At 42.8% G+C, this 21346-nt stretch overlaps 1 protein-coding gene across 1 annotated transcript; it reads right to left on the reverse strand.

Annotated features, from left to right (window-relative positions):
* Nucleotides 1–18447: 18447 nt before the first annotated feature.
* Nucleotides 18448–20165, reverse strand: TFDP3 (transcription factor Dp family member 3). Its single transcript, XM_003317694.5, has one exon. The coding sequence runs from the start codon at nt 20044–20046 to the stop codon at nt 18829–18831; it is 1218 nt and encodes a 405-aa protein (XP_003317742.1). The 5' UTR covers nt 20047–20165; the 3' UTR covers nt 18448–18828.
* Between the last annotated feature and the right edge of the window lie 1181 nt (nt 20166–21346).

A 21346-nucleotide genomic window follows, 5' to 3' on the forward strand; every position in this document is an offset into this window, starting at 1 on the left:
CCTGTATGGCCAGCTACTCAGAAGGCTGAGGTGGGAGGATCACTGGATCCCAGGAGGTCAAGGCTGTGGTTAGCCATGATCATACCACTGCACTCCACCCTGGGCAAGAGAGAGAGATCCTGTCCCCAAAAGAAAGCAATTTAAAAAAATTAAAAATAAATAAATAAATTACCTAATCTAAGGTATTTTGCTATAGCAGCCCAAATGGACTAAGACAACACATTATAAACGAAGGGAGAAAAGATTAAAATGATAAAACTTGATGTTTGTGAGGTTATGGTAAATTAGGTACAGTGACACATTGCTAGTGGAACTGTATACTAATTTGTTTTCAGAAGAAGCCGTCTACTAGTATTTGATGTGATTTTAAAATGATATTTATTTTTTGTAGAGACAAAGTCTCACTATGTTGCCCAGGCTGGTCTTGAACTCCTCGGCTCGAGCAATCCTCCTGTCTTAGCCTTCCAAAGTGCTGAGATTACAGGCATGAACCACCACACCTGGCCTTGATGTTCTTTCGATCCATCAGTTCTGCTTTGGAGAATATATTCTATAGAAATAACATAATATATATATATAAAATGATGGTCATATAGCATTGTTCTTCATCATTTTGTGGGTTTTTTAACTTTTAGGTTCAGGGGTACATGTGAAGGTTTGTTACATAGGTAAACATGTCACAGGGGTTTTACATATTATTTCATCACCCAGATATTAAGCTCAGTACCTAATAGTGATCTTTTCTGCTCCTCTCTCTCCTCCCACCCTCCACCCTCAAGTAGACCCCAGTGTCTGTTGTTTCCTTGTGTTCATGAGTTCTCATCTTAGCTCCCACTTATAAGTGAGAACCTGGAGTATTTCATTTTCTGTTCCTGTGTTAGTTTGCTAAGGATAATAGGCTCCAGCTCCATCCATGTCCCCACAATAGACATGATATCATTCTTTTTTAGGGCTGCATGGTATTCCATGGTATATACGTACCACATTTTCTTTATCCAATCTGTCATTGATGGGCATTTAGGCTGATTCCATGTCTTTGCTATCGTGAATAGTTCTGCAATGAGCATTCGGGTGCATCTGTCTTTATGGTAGAATCATTTATATTTCTCTGGGGATATACCCAGCAATGGGCTTACTGGGTCGAATGGTAGTTCTGCTTTTAGCTCTTTGAGGAATCACCATAGTGCTTTCCACAATGGTTGAACTAATTTACACTCCCACCAACAGTGTATGTGTTCCCCTTTCTCTGCAACCTCACCAGCATCTGTGTTTTTTTTTAATTTTTAATAATAGCCATTCTGACTGGTGTGAGATGGTATCTCATTGTGATTTTGATTTGCATTTCTCTAATGATCAGTGACATGGAGCTTTTTTTCATATGCTTGCTGGCCACATGTATTTCTTCTTTTGAAAAGTGTCTGTTCATGTCCTTTGCCCACTTTTTAATGGGGTTGTTCGGTTTTCTCTTGTAGATTTGTTTAAGTTCCTTATAGATGCTAGATATTAGACCTTTGTCAGCTGCATAGTTTGCAAATATTTTCTCCCATTCTGTAGGTTGTCTGTTTACTGTGTTGACAGCTTCTTTTGCTGTGCAGGAGCTCTTAAGTTTAATTAGATCTCACTTATTAATTTTTGCTTTTGTTGTGATCACTTTTGGTGTCTTTGTCATGAAATCTTTGTCCATCCCTATGTCCAGGATGGTATTGCCTAGGTTGTCTTCCAGGGTTTTTATAGTTTTGGGTTTTACATTTGTCTTTAATCTATCTTGAGTTGATTTTTGTATGTGGTGTAAGGAAGGGGTCCAGCTTCAATCTTCTGCATATGGCTAGCCAGTTATCCCAGAACCATTTCTTTATAAAAATCAGGAACAACCTAGGAGCTCCCTGCAAAATAGCCAAGCAAAGTATGGTACACAAGAATGGTATAGCACCACGACACACTTCATTTTGCTATTCAAAATAACAAGCAGATGGCTATACCCACTTTAGGAAAATTCCCCAAGCTTTATTTATATGATTTGTAGTTTTCTACATATTATATATTTTATATTCCTAAAAAATTATTTTTTAAATGACAAACATATAAACTAAGTTAATACAGCACACAGAATGTATGTGAAATGGTAGTAAGTAAAAATGTTTAACATAATATTAAACACTTGTTGGCCGGGCGCAGTGGCTCACGCCTGTAATCCCAGCACTTTGGGAGGCCGAGGCGGGTGGATCACGAGGTCAGGAGATCGAGACCATCCTGGCTAACACGATGAAACCCCGTCTCTACTAAAAAATACAAAAAATTAGCTGGGCGTGGTGGTGGACGCCTGTAGTCCCAGCTACTCAGGAGGCTGAGGCAGGAGAATGGCGTGAACCCGGGAGGCGGAGCTTGCAGTGAGCCAAGATCGTGCCACTGCACTCCAGCCTGGGCGACAGAGTGAGAGCGAGACTCCGTCTCAAAAAAAAAAAAAAAAAAAAAAAAAGCACTTGTTGGTTACAACTATAAACATAAGTGTATGTGTAAGCACTGACAAGGACTGGGAGGAAATTGCGGTGATAAGACATTTATATTCATTTCTTTTTTAAATACCAGCTTTATTGAGATCATAAATAAATCATAAAGTTCACCTTTCTGAAGTGCACAATTGAGTGTATATTAGTACATTCAAAAGTCAGTGCAACCATTGCACCATTTAATGTTAGAAGATTTTCATCATCCCAAAAAGAAACTCTGCACCCATTAAGCAGTCACTTCCCATTCCTGTCTCTACCTAGGCCGGGCAAACACTAATGTACTTTCTGTCTCAATGGACTTGCCTATTTTGGACATTCCATACAAATGGAATAATATATTGTTACATGGTCTTTTTTACAGGCTTCTTTCACTTAGCATAGTGAGTGTTTCAAGGTTCATCCATGCTGTAGTATGTATCAGTACTTCATTCCTTTTTATGACTGAATAATATTGCATTGTGAGGATATACCACATTTTGTTTATCCACTCATCTGTTGATAAACATTTGGGTTGTTTCCATCTTTTTTTTGTTTTGTTTTGTTTTTTTTGAGATGGAGTCTCACTCTGTCACCCAAGCTGAAGTGCAGTGGCATGATCTTGGCTCACTGCAACCTCCTCCTCCCAAGTTCAAGTGATTCTCATGCCTCAGCCCCCAGAGTAGCCGGGATTACAGGCCTGTGCCACCACACCCGGCTAATTTTTGTATTTTTAGTAGAAATGGGGTTTCACCATGTTGGTTTGAACTTCTGACCTCAAGTGATCTGCCTGCTTCAGCCTCCCAAAGTGCTGGGATTACAGGTGCGTGAGCCACTGCACCTGGCTGTTTCCACTTTTTAACTATCATAAATAGTGTTTTCTATCATTGCATATGAGTTTTTGTGCAAATATTTTTTTTTACTTCTTTGAGTTACATTCCTAGGAGTGGAATGGCTAGGTTGTATTGTAACTCTGCTTTTAACCATTTGAGGAACTGCCAAGGCTGTTTTCCAAAGCTGTTGCACCATTTTACATTCCCACAAGCGATGCAGGAGGGCTCCAATTTCTCCACATGCTCAATAACACTTTTTTTGTTGTTGTTTTTTTTTGAGACGGAGTTTCGCTCTTGTTGCCCAGACTGGAGTGCAGTGGCGCAATCTTGGCTCACTGCAACCTCCACCTCCTGGGTTCAAGCGATTCTCCTGCCTCAGCCTCCAAAGTAGCTAGGATTACAGGCATGTGCCACCACACCTAGCTAATTTTGTATTTTTAGTAGAGACGTGGTTTCACCATGTTGGTCAGGCTGGTCTCCAACTCCTAACCTCAGGTGATCCACCCATCTCGGCCTCACAAAGTGCTGAGATTACAGGTGTGAGCCACCATGCCCGACCTCAATAACACTTATTTTCTATTATTATGACCACCCTAGTAGTTATAAAGTGGTATCTCATTGTGGTTTTGACTTGCATTTTTCTAATGGCTAATAATGTTGAGCATCTTTTCAGGTGCCTGTTGGCCATTTTTAATCTTCTCTGGAGAAACACCTATCAGATTCTTTGCCCATGTTTTAATTGGTTTTGTTATCTTTTTATTGTTGCATTGTTAGAATTTTCATATACTCTGGATATTGGGCCCTTATCAGATGTATGATTTATAAATATTTTCTCCCATTCTGTGGGTTGTCTTGTCACTTTCTTGACTGTGTCCTTTGCTGAACACAAGTTTTTAATTTTGATGACCACTTTGTCTACATTTATTTCTTTCAGTGCAGTTAAGTTCTAATTAAATAAATATTGGCTATGTAATTCTTTCAGAAGGGAATGACTACTGGTGGGGATAGGGAAGAGCAGACTAGTGAGTGTGTCTTGTATATTGCATTAGAGGTTGTTTAGTCCCGGACTATGCCTGAGCCACAGACGAGAGTTTCTGCTCACAAGATGGATTCTTTATGCTATCTATTCATTCAAAAAATATGCCTTGGTTCCCACTACTTATTAAGAAAATGAAAGAAGACAGTTCTTGCCCTCAAGGAGCTGACAAAATAGGAGGGGAAGTAAGATACCTAATCTCATCATTGTAACACTAGGTACAATGATGAGAACCATGTAAGGTGCTTAAGGAAGAGTTCAGATTATGGAGCGAACACATTTGGTTGGGGGTTTTCATAAATGCTACTTTGGCTGAAGACATTTTAAGCTATGGGGAAAAAACAACCACCACTAAATCAAGAAGAAAACCATAGCCACTGAGTGAACAACAGTGAAAGGAATGCTGGAATGGGGGATAATTTTCCTAAATGCTCTATCTAAATTCAAACAATGCAGGGTTTCTTTTTTTTTCTGAAATACACACCCTCCATTTTGATTTGTATGTCTGAATTGGTGCAGCTAGGTATATATCATATTCTTTGTTGATGAAAGATAGCCAATCCTTTAAAAAAACACGTTTCTTCCTTATTATAAAGTTAAATTTACCCTAGCATCATCTGAATTTGTGTGTAAAAGAGCTCTCCTTGAATGAGAACCAGTGAGCCTCTGGGGTTCATGTATTCACTCAACAAATAACTAATGAACTCCTACTATGTATCAGGTACTCCAAGAAGGGAAGGGTGAGAGAAATAATCATGAGTAAGAAAGGCATGCTTTCTGTCTTCAGAGAATTAACAGTCTAGGGAAAGAGAGAGAGATATAAATGGACAATTGCAATACTGTGTAATATGGGAAGTACAGGGTGTATGTGCGTGAGCATCTAGCCTGAACTTGGGGTTGATTTTGGATACTGGAGAATGTGATGTCCAAGGTGGGACCTGAAAAATGAATAGGAGTGTTTTGCTTAAAGGCAGGAGCTGGCAGGAAAAATTCCAAGCAGAAAGAAGTGTACAGACAAAAGCAAGAGGACATAAGATCTTTGTGGAACTGAAAAAGATTAGGCAACCTAGGGTGGAGAAGGGGTGGCTTGTGGGGAGGGAGAAATGAAGCTGGGGCAGAACTAGACCAAGAAGGATCCTGTAAGCCAGGATGAAGGGGAGTAACATGGTCAGCTTTCTATTTTAGATTAGTTGGCAGCTGCAAGGAGAATGCGTAGGAAGGGAGCGAGACAGGAGCCTGAGAAATTTGTTCGACTACTGAACTCTAAGCAAGACAAGAACACCTTAGGGAAGCAGCAAAGGAAAGAGAGAGAAATGGGTAGATTTGTGGATTCGTTAAAAGGTAGAATCGAAAAGACAGAGTGGTTGATTGGATATGTTGAGTGAGAGAGAGGGGAGTCCAGGTTGATGCCCACCAGAGGGCCTCCAGTGAGCACTGCTCAAAGGACTAGGAGGAGCACAAAGATGTTTATGATCTAGTCCCTGTCTTCAAGGAGCTGATAATCTAAGAGACAGAGCTGCTGTCACATACTGTATCTTCCTGTACATTAGAAAAGATGCTCCCTCCAAGGGTGGCTTGGCAGTGGATTTCAGCCGCTATTTGTCCCTCAGCCAGGCACATTTATACAGGGCACAACTAGAACTGAATTTGGTGACTCTGCTAGTAGAGGAAAAACTCAAAATGCAAAAATATAGGGTTAGAAAAGATTGATGCTGCATGTGCAGTACATAAAGAGCTCAGAAGGGATGGAAGGAGCGTGGGGTGGATTTCCTACAGGGTGAAAATTGAACCTGGCCTTGAAGGCTGGGTAAGACCTTCATAGGTGGATATGAGGAGAAGTGTGGGGGAGAAAATGGAACACCCTAGGTAGAAGGGATAATGTGAGCCAAACGGCAGAGGTAAGAACAATGGAAAGCAGGTGGAGGGAATAATGGTGGTTCAGTTGGCAGCAACACGGACTACAGAAGTGGCTCTTTCCAGCTATTTGTCCATGGCAGAAGTCCTCTGAGAACATGAGAAAAGTTGGCTGGATCACATGTGTGCACATGTACACACACACACGTATGCACACATACTGAAATATCCCTGGTAATTCTCCATTTTTTCCTTCCTCTCTTGTATTCTTCCCTTCCAAAGTACTTCCCCGTAAAGTAAATGTTGTATTCAGGAAATAACAAAAGGGACACCTTGGCTGTTAGCATTTAGTGATCCCTTAGGATAGAACACTGTAAGATAAAACTACAAACACTTTGGGCTGGCTGTGGTGGCTCACACCTGTAATCCCAGCACTTTAGGAGGCTGAGGCGGGTGGATCACCTGAGGTTAGGAGTTCAAGACCAGCCTGGCCAACATGGTGAAACCCCATCTCTACTAAAAATACAAAAATCAGCTGGGCATGGTGGTGGGCACCTGTAGTCCCAGCTACTCAGGAGGCTGATGCAGGAAAATCGCTTGAACCCGGGAGGCGGAGGTTGCAGTGAGTCAAGATCACGCCATCACACTGCAGCCTAGGCAACAGAGGGAGACTCTGTCTCAAAAACAAACAGATAAACAAACAAAAACCTACAAAGACTTCGGCCACGGTCTTGACTGCTAGGCTGGGAAGCTCTGAGGGTGGCTGGTAATGGGGAGACACTGGACTCCAGTATGGAGGGAAATGCCACTCTTAACTTGGTGCTTCAGGATAGTTAATCTGCCAGTGTTGTTTAGAATGGACTGAAGAACAGAGGGGCAAAAGATAGGGAGACCAAGGTTTTTTTTGTTTGTTTGTTTTTAACAGAGTCTCACTGTGTCGCCCATGCTGGAGTGCAGTGGCGTGATCTCTGCTCACTGCAAGCTCCGCCTCCTAGGTTCAAGCCATTCTCCTGCCTCAGCCTCCCGAGTAGCTGGGACTACAGGCGCCCGCCACCACACGCAGCTAATTTTTGTATTTCTAGTAGAGACGGGGTTTCATCATGTTAGCCAGGATGGTCTCCATCTCCTGACCTCGTGATCCACCTGCCTCAGCCTCCGAAAGTGCTGGGATTACAGGCGTGAGCCACCGCACCTGGCCTGTTTTCTTAAATTATATAAAAACCCTTGCAGATCGCTTGAGCCCAGGAGTTTGAGAAAAGGCTGGGCAACATGATGAAACCCCGTCTCTACAAAAAACACAAAAATTAGCTGGGCATGCTGATGCATGCCTGTAGTCTCAGCTACTCAGGAGGCTGAGGTAGGATTGCTTGAGCCCGGAGGTCAAGGTTGCAGTGGGCCATGATCACGACACTGCACTCCAGCCTGGGTGACAAAGGGAGACCTTGTCTCAAAAACAAAATAAAAAAATTAAAAAGTGCCAGACTCTCAGTTAATTCTCTCTAGGATCAGAGGAAATACCTGGAAAGGGAAGGGGATTCTCTACAGAATGTAGATTTCCCTTGCCAAGAGGCAGCTTAGCATGGCTATTTCAAAATATGTCAAAGAAATATATTTGCTGTAAAATACTTTGATTTCTTTCAGGGCCTGCTATCTGCCATGTGATACAGTATCTTCCTTTTTCAGTAATAAATCAATATCAGAATTAACCCTTCTGTGCCCATCTATCCACTTTCCATACGCACTTTTCAGGTAAATCAGTTTGGTATTTCAAGCACAGCTCAGTGGCTGAAAGAATTTGAAGAGTCATTTCGGGAGATAAGAGCGATGAGAGGGACTTGAAAGTGTATGTTACGGAAAACTCCAGACTTTAATTTCACTACCACACTTCCAAATTGGTTTTTACATCATTCATCACCTCAGCAGAAGGAAAATTTAGCAATCTCAAAAGAGATCCCAACCAACTGCTTCAATCTTAGAAACAATTTGCACAAAGATTAGACCACGCTTGTCCAACCCAGGCTGCATGCAGCCCAGGATGGCTTTGAATGTGGCCCAACAAAAAGTTGTAAACATTCTTAAAATATTATGTTTTTTTTGTGATTTTTTATTTTAGCTCATCAGCTATTGTTAGTGTTAGTGTATTTTATGTGTGGCCCAAGACAGTTCTGTCTTCCAATGTGACCCAGGGAAGCCAAAAGATTGGAAACTCCTGGATTAGGCAAAATAATACAAAGCAGACCATTACATAGGCCTTATCTCTAAAAGATGAATAATGAATATTATTTTTTAATAGGTAAGACAATACGATAATAGTCATCTAATTAACCATCGGTCTGGAGTTTTTCTCTTTTCAGAGCTCCTATAGCTACTAAAGATAATAAGGTCTGGAACTTAAAATTTCCAGCACAGCATTGATGTTATTTAGAGTAATAACACCTTTTTAGTTTTATATCCTGCTTTTCAGTCCACAAAGCACTTTCATATACGTTTATCACATAAATGCATAACACCTTTGTGAAGATGATGATCGTTGATGATTCCCATTTTAGGTTGAGGAACTGAGGCTCAAAAATGTTACCTGACATTTCAAAGTCCACACAGCTAGCAAGCCGAACTAGTACTCGAAACCTGGTTTTCTGATTTTAAATTATCTGTTCCTGCAAACCCCCAGATACCTGTGTGTATCTCTCCCCACACCCACCCACCCATTATGTCTATAAGCTCCTGAAGGGCAGGGGCTGCATCTCATGCTTTCCGGTATTTCCACAAATCACCAGGCATTCATTAAATTCATCCCACAAATATTTCTTGAGCAACTACTGTGTCCCAGGCCATGTGCTGGGGGACTGGGGCTACAATGATGAACAAGTCACTGCCCTCAAGTAACTTATAACCAGAGGAAAGTGACAAGTAAACAACCTATTACTTAGTGTGGTGTCTTCTATGTGCTACAATAGTGTTTGCCATTTATTAAGCATTTCGTGTATGTCAGATACCGAGCTAGGTGTTATCTCAGATAATACTCAAAACAATCCTATGAGTTGGTTCTATAACTGTTACTTTTTTTGTTTTAAACAGATGAAAAGACTGAGGCATAGAAAGGTGTTGTAACTTCCCTAGGGTCAAACGGCTAGCAAATAGAAGTGCCAAGATTTGAGGCTTGGTCTGTGTGACTCTTAGCTACCATGTCATGCTAGGTCTAATAGTCGACCTTATGTATTGGATGGGAAACAAACCCTGAACAAAAATGATCCCTCTCTATTGCTTATTTCAGGCTTGAGACAGTCCCTTTAGTAAATAGAATTGTGCCTGAAGAGCTTACCCCACATCACAAGAAGGCAATAGCATTACTGAGGTTGTATTTGCGCAACCTCATCATTGCTGGAATGAACCTATATCATTCCAGCAACTTAAGAAAAACAAACACATTTAATCTCTTTTCCACATTTAATCCATCAGCAGTAACCCATTATCAAAATAAAGACTTGGATTTATATTAATGTTATCATCTAAATTAAAAAGAAATACACTCAGAACCCGAGTTTGGGTCCCAGGAGACAGGCACTTCAAAAATGAAATGACTGTCACTCATTAGTTATTTTATTTCAAATACTTGGCCCCATAAACATTAGCAAATATTTGACAGAAATGTGATTTCTGTTGTATATCACAATGAAGTCAAGACCACTGAAACGTGTGCAAAGAAAACAATTCTCAACTTACTTTAATTACCCAGGGACTGAATGATTCTGATTTGGCTAAAACAGGATGGACCACATACGATTTTCCATATTCAATCCATTTTTAAAGGAATCTCAAACTTTCCCGTGAAAATGACTATCTGGAACAAGTAAAAGTCACATTAAAACCAGGGAAAAAAAGGCTTGATGTCTCTTTTTAAATTTTTCACTTATTCCACAGTAAAAGATAAAATAATGTTAAAGAACATTTTTTTAAAAAAAGAAAAACTCTTACCCCTGATTTCACAACCTGAACACAACTCCTTTTTTTGTATTTCCATTTTAGGCCTACCCACATGTAACCATGTTCTCCATAACCGCATTCATAGTGAATATACAATGTGGTATTTTGTTTTTATCACTTGACATCATACCATAAGTGTTTTTGTTGTTGCTACAGTCTTCTCCATTATTATTTTAAAATTTTTCATTGGTCACATCAATATTCCATAGATGAGAGGGACCATAATTTATTGAACCATTCCCCTGTTGTTAAACGTATAAGTTGTTTCCAATTGTTCAGAATTATAAATAATAGAGAACTGAACAGTTCATTCAGGCAGGGTTCTTTTCCCCATACTTTTGGATATTTCCTTGCAATAAATTCCCAGAAGTGGAGTTACTGGGTAAAAGTATGTGAAAATTGTTTAAGGCCGTAGAATCAAATGGATTGTTGTGGGGCTTATCTCTTACTTATCCTTCAAGATCTAGTGCAGTTTCCCTCCCCCGACTCCTACATACATCATACATTCTAGGCATAATCACTTATTCCTGTATTTGAGCATTAACCATACCTTGGATATACCTCATTTGTGGCAAACATTAGTCCACTTACTTATGATCACAAGATGCGCTTCCTTGTCTGTAAAATGAGGATAATCATATCTAACTCACAGAGCTATTGGAAGGATTAAATGAGATAATGTCTGTACAATCCCTAGCCCAGTGCTCGGCATGCAGTCAGTGCTTTAAAAATGGAAACCATTATTATCATCACATTGTATTGCAATTAAGTGTTTACCTGGCTACTTGACTGTGGGCTTTTGAGAGGAGGGATCATGTTTTGGTCATCTTTGTGTCCCTAGGATATATACAGCACAGTGCCTAGTGCACAATAAGCATTCCACTAAAACAATGAATGGATGGATAAATGAATGAATTAATGAATAAAATGAATTTTCATTGAAAAATTACACTGCCACCAGCGCTGTTTGAAAATGTCAGTTTTGTACAACCCTACCAGCATGAGTATTTATGCTTGATTTCTACAAAGCAAATTTATTTTTTAGCATACCCAAGGCTATCTCTCCCCACTAATGTGAAAAATAAATAATACTTGGGGAAAAATTTCAAATTTTTATTATGCTGAAAAGATTGAGAATACAGTCTATAGCTGCAGTAGCCACTAACCACAATGGCTATTTGAACTTAAATTTTATTTTTGATAAAGATAAAATAAAATTTAACGTTTATTTCCTCAGTCTCACTAGCACATGTGAAGTGCTAGTCACATATGCCTAATTATGGCTACCCTACTGGACAGTGCAAAATGTTGTATTAGATAATGCTGGTCTATAATCCAAAAATAATTTTCTGCTTGGTTTTGGGAAGCATTTCCTAATAAATTTGCAGTAAAGTTTATTTGAAAAGTTGCATTTGATTTAGACTGATTTTAAAAACAATTAATATCCCCTGAGCATCTACCAGCTGTGGAGTGGGAGAATATAATCATGGAGCTTGAGAAGTAGTCTGAAGAAGGCTAAATGATATTAAAAATTTGCCATACAGTTCCTCAAAAACTTAAACATAGATTACTGTATGATTCAGTAACTCTGCTCCTAGATATATACTCCTCACAACAGCAAAAAAAGCTACTTTTTTTTGAGACAAGGTCTCGCTCTGTCACCTGGGTTGGAGCGCAGTGGTGCAATCACGGCTCACTGCAACCTCGACCTCCCAGGCTCAAGTGATCCTTCCACCTCAGCCTCCCAAGTAGCTGGGATTACAGGCACATGCCACCACACCTGGCTAGAAAACAGGTACTTTAACAAATACATGTATCACATAGTCATAAGCAGCACTATTCAGTTATATTCAGTTATAAAAAGGAATGAAGCAGGCCAAGTGCAGTGATTCACACCTCCAATATCAACACGTTGGCTCAGGCAACATGATGAAACCCCGTATCCACAAAAAAAAATGAAAATTAGCCAGGTGCGGTGGCATGAGCCTGTAGTCCCAGCTACTCGGGAGGCTGAGGTAGGAGGATTGCTTGGACCCGGGAGGCGCAGGCTGAAAGTAACAGGAATTTTCCACCAGGAGCCAGCTTTTAGCTATAACCAAGGAGACCAGAGGATGGGACTGAAGCTGGTGGGAATGGAGAGATCTTTGCTTGCTCTGGGTTTCTGTACCACTTGGGGAGATTGAGAACTTTCAATCTGGGCCAGGCACGTGGCTCACGCCTGTAATCCCAGCAGTTTGGGAGGCCAAGGCAGGCAGATCACTTGACTTCGGGAGTTCGAGACCAGCCTGGCCAACATGATGAAACGCCATCTCTACTAAAAATACAAAAAAAAAAAAAAAAAAAAAAAATTAGCCAGCCGTGGTGTCACGTGCCTGTAGTCCCAGGTACTTGGGAGGCTGAGGCAGGAAAATCGCTTGAACCCAGGAGGTGGAAGTTGCAGTGAGCCAAGATCATGCCACTGCACTCCAGACTGAGTGACAGAGCAAGACTCCATCTCAAAAACAAAAAACAACAACAACAAAAAAAAAAACAAAAAAAGAACTTTCAATTAGAAAGCACTATTGAGATGCCCTTGGTCCTGGATTTGGTCTCTGTGCAACCTAGTTACCTTAGTTCTCTTAATTTGGTTCCCCAAAGTTCTTATCCTGGCAGTTCATGACCTGGCATGCAAGTGTCCTAGAGGCTAGTTCTGGCTGTGTTTATGGTGTACTGAGTGACTTTGACAAGTCTTTTCCTCTATATTGGCCTCAGTTTCCTCATCTGCAAAAACACTGGTCTAAAAGGCCTAGTTTTCAAGATAAGCTGGTTTTCAGGATAAGTCAGTTTTCAGGATAAGAGCACCATTTTCTTCATGAATTCGAGAAAGCTAAACCATTTTATCTTTTTCTCCAAGTAACTATCTAAAGAAACTGAAAAGGCGGAATGGCACATATGGCCAATCAAGACTCCTCCTCAGAAGAAGGCTTTTTGTATGATTAAGCTACTTCTTTAATACTCCTACAGTGTCCTCCCCAAAGGATATGGATAAAGCCCTACAAAGTAATTCTGTCTGTCCCTTGAGACCTAAATATGCTACTTCATCAATAAGTGGGGGACTCAATTGTTCTCCCATCAGTGGCTCAGCCTGCACTGAGCAGTCCAGACTTCGCTGGCCAGCCTCACATGTGACCAACATTATACTCACAGATGAAAGACACACCTCAACCTACCAATTGATGGTCAACAAGGAGAATCCTTCAGCTGAAAACTAGAACCACTGATTGGAGGGAGAAAAAATAGGGCTGGGGAAACAAGTCCTTCTACCCTGGTTAGAAAGAGAAGAGGTAACTGGGTGCTCACACTCTTCCGGTGGGAAATAAGATGGTGGCTGTCATATTGAGACTGACAGGGAACTAGCAGGACCAGAAAGCAGCTAAGATTATGGTAAAACTAGACCTGCCTCTGGGACTACAAGTAAATTATAGCAGGATCAGGAAAATATCTGCTATGGAAGCCTGTTTTGAGTGTTGCACGTATTCTCTGTAAAGCATTTCCTTGGTGTTTTCTCCTTAATTTAAATTTAAAAATATATTTTTTAAGAAAATCAGGCCAGGCCGGTTGAGGTGGCTCACAGCTGTAATCCCGGCACTTTGGGAAGCTGAGGTGGGCAGATCACTTGAGGTCAGGAGTTCGAGACCAGCCTGGCCAACATGGCAAAGCCCCATCTCTACTAAAAAATACAAAAATTAGCTGGGCATGGTGGCAAACACCTGTAATCCCAGCTACTCAGAAGGCTGAGGCAGGAGAATTGCTTGAACACAGGAGGCGGAGGTTGCAGTGAGCTGAGATCCTGCCACTGCACTCCAGACTGGGAGACAGAGCAAGATTCCGTCTCAAAAAAAAAAAAAAAAAAAAAAAAAAGAAAAGAAAAGAAAAGAAAAAGAAAAAGAAAATCAAGCCGGGCACAGTGACTCACACCTGTAATCCAAGCACTTTGGGAGGCTGAGGCAGGCAGGTCACTTAAGGTCAGGAGTTTGAGATAAGCCTGGTCAACATGGTAAAACCCCATCTCTATTCAAAAATACATGCACACACACAAATTAGCCAGGAGTGGTAGTGCGCATCTGTAATCCAAGCACTTCAGGAGGCTGAGGTGGGTAGATTACTTGAGGTCAGGAGTTCAAGACCAGCCTGGCCAACATTGTGAAAACCCTGTCTCTACTAAAAACACAAACAATAGCTTGGTGTGGTGGTGCATACCTGTAATCCCAGCTACTCAGGAGGCTGAGGCACAAGAATCACTTGAACCTGGGAGGCTAAGTTGCAGTGAGCCGAGATCACGCCACTGCACTCCAGCCTGGGTGACAAGAGTGAGGCGGGAGAGATGGGAGAGGGAAGACAGGGAGAGGGGAAGAGGGGGAGGCGGGGAGAGGGGGAGAGGGGAAGAGGGAGGGGGGAGGGGGGGGAAGGAGAGAGGGGCAGAGGGACAGCCAGTTTCAGCTGTCTCTGAAGGAATCCCCCTAAAATGTGCTCTGTTGGCCAGGTGTGGTGGCTCACACTTTGAGAGGCCCAGCACTTTGAGAGGCCGAGGCAGAAGGATTGCTTGAGCCTGGGCAACATAGTGAAATCCCATCTGTACAAAAAAAAAAAAAAAAAAAGCTGGGAGTGATGGTGTGTCCCTGTAGTCCCAGCTACTCTGGAGGCTAGCGGGAGGATTGCTGGAGCCCAGGAGGTCGAGGCTGCAGTGAGCTATGATTGTGCCACTGCACCCCTGCCTGAATGACAGAGCAAAACCCCATCTCAATAAAAAAAGGTGGGGCTCTGTCCACACTAGGGCCAGACCATTAAAGAGGAAACACGTGGGGAATCCTAATGATCACAGTAGTAATGACTGAAGTGAGAGACGCTCAAGGGAAAGAACCCAAAGGGCCTGAGTCACCCCACTGGAGCAGCCCTCCTTTGCTTTCTGGCAGATCTGCTTTCCATTTGTTCTGCTTGCCTGCAACCCTGGAGAGCTCTGTGCTTTGTTTTAATAAAATCTCCCCACTCTCTTCCAGTGCCTTCCTGCCTTCTCTAAGTACAAAGTTCTTTAAGAAGCCAAGGGAGGCGTTACCTTCTTGTATGCAGTCAGACTTCCACAGGTAAGCCAATCTCTCTCTCTCTCTCTCTCTCTCTCTGTGCAATCTCCATTTATGAACATGGGTATATTTCTTTTAAAGAAATATTCTTTGCCTTCAAATATTTTTTTCCTACTAATCAAAGCATTTCAGCCTTGTCCCCAATTGAAGTTCTCTCTTCCTGCCCACCAACCCCCCTGAACATGTTCCCAGGCCTTGCCACCATGTAAACCCGTAATCTTTTATACCACTATCCATATTGGTTTATAAAACAGAGGTATGCAACACATTGGAAAGAAAAAATGGCACCTGTCAAATACCAAACCCTATGAAATGCCTGTGCAATTTCACTTTTCACCTAGTAAATATCCAATTATTTTCCAGAATAGCTCTTTCCAGAATTCAAATCTGTTTCCATTAATATTAAAAGTTTAGAGGTCTGGGAGAACAGGAAGTGGCTGATTAAAAGCAGGTGGGGTTCATTATCTGGTTAATCACAATCCAGTATTTCCCACCTCCATTTGCCTCTCCCCCTCCCCCAAAACCATGTTCTGCCTCAGCAAAGGTCACACTCAAATTCTGCAAATAAAAACTTATCCTATAACATTTCAAGAGTGGAGCTGTGTTTTGGAGGGCTTGAGACCAGAATCATTATAAAAGAAATTTATTTCATACCATTTTCGCCAGGAAAGCAAATATCTTCCAAAGCATTGACTATCATTCTATCGCACAGAAAGGATGCCGATTGTGCTTCTTAGAGTCAGGCTCTGCTTGAATGTTAGTAATAGAATATTTAGAGTTGGAAGTGTCTCCTGGAGATTCCCTGCCCATTTATTAGATGGGGAAACTGAGACTGAGAGAAGAGAAGGGATTTGCTGAAATTGTACCTCCAGTTAGTGGCGGAGCTCAGACAAGGACACGTCAGTCCTAGGCATTGCTGGTGTGTGGGAAAAACGCCAAAAGGGCCTGACTGGAATGAACTGCAGTCATTTCTCTGTCTACTACATCTCCATGGGCCACATGTTCATGGCTCAGCTTTTACTTGCTCCCCTGAGAATTGACTCAAAGGCAAAGCCAAAATGGATATTTTAATGCAAAGCACATTAGGAGGCCAGAAGGCAAAAGGAGGTACTGTCTGGGGCTGCTGGCTGCACTTGGCTGGGAAAGCTTTGCTCCAGACCTTAGGAGACTGTTCATTCGGATGTTCTAGGTGCCAGCGCCAAGGGGAAGGCAGGGCAAAGGCTGAACACTGGCTATGGCAGTGCCCACCCCTTCATGGAGTCCACATCTGACAAGCAGTGCAGGTGGAGCTATGTGACATGTCCCTTGGAGGTGAGAAGCAGCCCTCTCAGTGATTGAACTTTCCTCAGAAATTTTTAGGAGCTGAAAGCCTTCCAAAATGGGGCAACTATGTTAAGGCTTGATGGGGGGGGGGGGGGGAAGGCACGTGTTTTGCAGCATGGTTTGGAAAAGTATTCAGACAGGACACAAGGGAATCGACTCCCAAAAAAACAAGGACCAGCCAGTGCCATCACTATACACAGGTGACCTTGGTAGTGTCTTCTCTACTCCCAAGACTACTCGAAACCATGTCTTAGATGTCTTGTATGTTGCTGGTGAGAGTTTCACAGCTTCTGTGGAAACCTGCCTGGTGGTTCCTCAAAAGGCTTAATATAGTGTTACCATATGACCCAGTAATTCCACTCCCAGATACACACATACTCAAGAGAATTGAAAGCAGAGACTTGAACAGATATTTGCATACTAATGTTCACTGCACTGTTACTCGCAATAGCCGAAAGGCAGAAACAACCCAACTGGCCATCAAGAGATGACTGGATAAACAAAAAGTCTATCTATCCATACAATGGAATGTTACCCATAAAAAGGAATGAAGTACTGATCCATGCTACAAGATGGATGAACCTTGGAAACATTTTGCTAAGTAAAAGCAGTCAGTCATGACCACGTGTGGTGGCTCACACCTGTAATTTCAACACTTTTGGACGCTGAGGTAGGTGGATTGCTTGAGCCCAGGGGCTTGAGACCAGCCTGGGCAACATGGTGAAACCCCAACTCTACAAAAAATACCAAAAAAAAAAAAAATTAGCTAGGTGTGGAGTAGCTGTAGTCCCAGCTACTCGGGAGGCTGAGGTGGGAGGATTGATTGAGCCTGGAACGTTGAGGCTGCAGTGAGCCATGATCTTTCCACTGCACTGCAGGCCTGGGCAATAGAGTGAGACCTTATCTCAAAATAATAATCATAATAGCCATCCTAATGGGTGTGAAGTGGTATCTCATTGTAATTAACTACCTGCCCTCTCTTAATGGGTCTTACGGTCTTGCTTTCACAGTGATTATCCTAGTGTCTATTTTTTTCTTGGAACTCTGGACAGGTCTGCATATGGTTGGAAAGATGACCCTTTGTGAAACTGTGCTTGAAGAAAGCAACAGCTCCCTCTGCTGCCCCCAGCCACACTTTTGGTACAACTTTCTCATATTAATGAGTCAAGATCTCCCTACCTAGGTTCTGACCCAGTTTCTTCTCACCATACCATGACACTGCTATAGGCTCCACTGCTGTTCTATCTCACCAATTTGAAAAAGGAAAACCTACTCATCTTGCTTCCAGTCAGCAAATGATTCCTGCATAGATAGATGTGCATTGATTGCCAGCTGGGAGCCTTCAGCCATCCTGTCTTAGTTCGTTTTCTGCTCCTATAACAGACTGGGTAATTTATAAAGAAAAATAGATTTATTTGGCTTATGGTTCTGGAGCCTGAGAAGTCCAAAGCCATGGTGCCAGCATATGCTTGGCACCTAGTGAAGACCTTCCTGCTGTGTCCTAACATGGCAGAATGGCAAGCAAGCATTCAAGACAGAGGAACAGGGTTGAAATTATCCTTCTATCAAGAGTCTATTCCTATTATAACAGCATTAATCCATTGATGAGGGCACAGCCCTTATGGCCTAATCACCTCTTAAAGGCCCTACCTCTTTTTTTTTAAGATTGATGGTGTTTATTGTTCTGAAAATAGAATTCTGCCGTTTGCTTGGGGCTCTGGACACTGCAAAACTGAACAAATGGAAAACTCAAGAGTCTTGCTATGCATCAGTGGGGGTGCCATCCAAATCCACGGCAAATAAACGGCATTCGGTACTCACTGTGCACAAAAGGAGAGCATTTTATTTTCATGGATGTGGATGAAGTACAATTTCTTCAGTAAACTCAGGAAAAACTGTTAAGGGGCAACAATGAACTCTGCATTTAAAGAAAAATAGAAAATGAAAACACAAAATCCTAAAAAAAGTAAATAAAGATTCTGCGTCAGCACACTGGTATCAAAACACACATCAACAGCACGTCTTAATCATACGGGAAACAATCCTTGCTTATCAGAGGTGCATATCTAAATTCTATAGCTCACCAATATCTTCTTGGGAGTAGGCAAAAAAGAAACAGAAAACCTCACATTTAAAAAAAAAAAAAGTTTCTTTTCCCTAAATGTTTTCCTGAAGCTGAATCTTAAGGCGAGAGGACGTCAGTCATCCTCGTCATTCTCACTGAAGTCGTCATCGTTGTTGTCCTCCTCCTCTTCCTCCTCGACTGCTGGGGTCTCCACCCTGGAGCCACTGTACTGAGATCCATCGGAGCTTGTGGCCAGCAGCCCAATCGCAATGTTGGTCAGGTCACTGGCAGAAAGCCACGTGCCATTAGACCTGGAACCTGCCGTCGTGAACACACCTCCAGAAGTTCCCTGAGCCATTTCTGTCACGTACGGCTCCAGAGCCTTTGGGACCAAATTTCTGGCCATTTTAAGGTCTTCGGCAGAGCAGCTCCCGGACTCTAGCCCAAAAGCCATGCCCATCCACATCAGCACTTCTGTGTCATCGTGGATTTCAATGGAGCTGTTAAAATTAAACAGATATTCTGATTCGTCGTTGGAGATGCGGCAGTTGATGACGGTCTTCTTGCTACTGCTGATGATGATGAAGGGCATGTGGACGACTGAGTTGGGCGGCGGCCGCTGGCCGACCTGCTCCTCCACATACTGGTTTCTCAGCACCAGGTTCTTGAAGGCAATTTGCTGTAGAATAAGTTGTTGAAGTTCAGACTGTTTCTGCTTTATTCTTTCAAGTCTCTTCTGTCTTTCCACCCGTAAGTTCTGACAGTTCTGAGCCGAGTTGGTGGTCAGACCAATCCACTTGATCTTCTTTTTCTCCCTGGAGATGATATTCATGGCCATCAGCACGTTTAAGGCATCGTAGGTGCGCCGTTTTATGTTCTTCACGTCATAAGCTGACTCGTTTGGTGAGGCGTGGTTGCTGGCAGCTCTGAACTTGGCGACCAGCTCGCCCACCACTTCCTGGCAGGAAGTGGTCCCTTTCCTCTGCACCGTCTCCCAGACCTTCATGGAAAGACGGCACAGGCCCATGCCATTCTTCTCTCCTTTCCTGTTGTGCTGCCTGGCCCAAGGAGGTGAGGAGTAGGAATGCTGGTTCTGAGAGGCAAAGTGAGTGCTGGGTGGGTTTGGGCTTCCTACCACAGGGACGTCTGATGCTGCCGGTCTCTGAGGCATACCAATTACCACTTGCTGGTCAATGTTGACACTGGACTGTCCAAAGGTTTTCGGCAAGAGCTGCTTCCCGAGCGGGTTCACGGTGGAGGGGTGAACGGCCACAGGGCGGCTGGTCTGGTTCTGGTCTATTAAGACCTTGAGTTCTTCGTTAGCTTCAGTGAGACTGACATATTTTGCCATGTTACCAGATTTGGGAAATAAATGCTATAAATGTTCACCTTTCCAGAGAAGAAAAACAATTCTTCCAGGCCGAGTGTAGGGCTGCCGTGAGGTGCGTGGCGTAACGTGCGTGGCGTAACGTGCGTGGCGTAACGTGCGTGGCGTGTGGTACGTGGCGTGTGGTACGTGGCGTGTGGTACGTGGCGTAACATGCGCCACGTGAGGTGCGCAGCGGCAGGGGGGCGGTCCGTGCAGTGCGCCTGCGTGCCTTTTCACGCCTTCAGCCTTTCTTCCTCTGGCCCTACCTCTTAATACTGTTACAATGGTAATTAAGTTTCCAACACATGAACTTTTGGAGGACACATTTAAACCATAGCACATCCTAAAGGGACTGATGAAAATCAGACGTGTAGGCCTCTGCAGGCCCGTCTATCATTTCTTCTCAGCCATTGTCTCACAAGAAGCTGGATCTGGGCTCTTGCAAGGATTATTTCTTCACCTGCTGGTCAAGAAGCTTATTGTGGAAGAATCCAGTTTTTGTCTCTCTACCCAAACAGCTACACTAAGCCTTCCTGAGTAGATAGAGATGGGAAAAAGGAGTTAACAATATACAGTATCATTTATTTGTTGGGCTGTGGTACAATCAATAGACTAAGTCCACAGCCTACACCTCACTTTGGAAGCTACACACATTGCCAATGAGAAAGAAATCTAAAGAGAGAACAAGACAAAGCCCAGCAGAAGCAGAGGCCTGTGGCAGTCTCTTTCTCCCACCGTTGGTCTCAACTCTGCCTTACTCACCAAAAGTCCTAATAACCATGCCACACAGGCTCTGTGTCTTCAGGCCTGCTTCTCTAGTCCACACCAACTTCCTCTAGCACCTCGACTCTGGAAATAATGCATGTGATTGCACACAAGCATACACCTCAGCCTCAGATACACAGAGGTGCTGTCTCACTCACCTCGGGCTGCCGTAACAAAACACTATAGACTGGGTGGCTGAAACAATAGACATTTATTTTCTCACAGTTCTGGAGGCTAGAAGTCCAAGATCAAGTTTCCAGCAGGGTTGGTTTCTGGTGAGGGCTCACTTCCTGGCTTTCAGATGTCTGCCTTCTCACTGTGTCCTCACATGGCAGCGGGGCTTGGAGAGATCTCTTTTGATAAGGACACATCCTATCCTATTTGGGACCCACCCTTATGACCTCATTTAACCTTAATTACCTCCTAAAGACCCTATCTCCAGATACAGTCAAATTGGGGGTTAGGGCATCAACATACGAGTTTTAGTGGGTAGGGGGACAAAATTCAGTCTATAGCA

This window comes from Pan troglodytes, chromosome X (assembly GCF_028858775.2).
Source record: "Pan troglodytes isolate AG18354 chromosome X, NHGRI_mPanTro3-v2.0_pri, whole genome shotgun sequence".
NCBI classification, from domain to species: Eukaryota; Metazoa; Chordata; class Mammalia; order Primates; family Hominidae; genus Pan; species Pan troglodytes.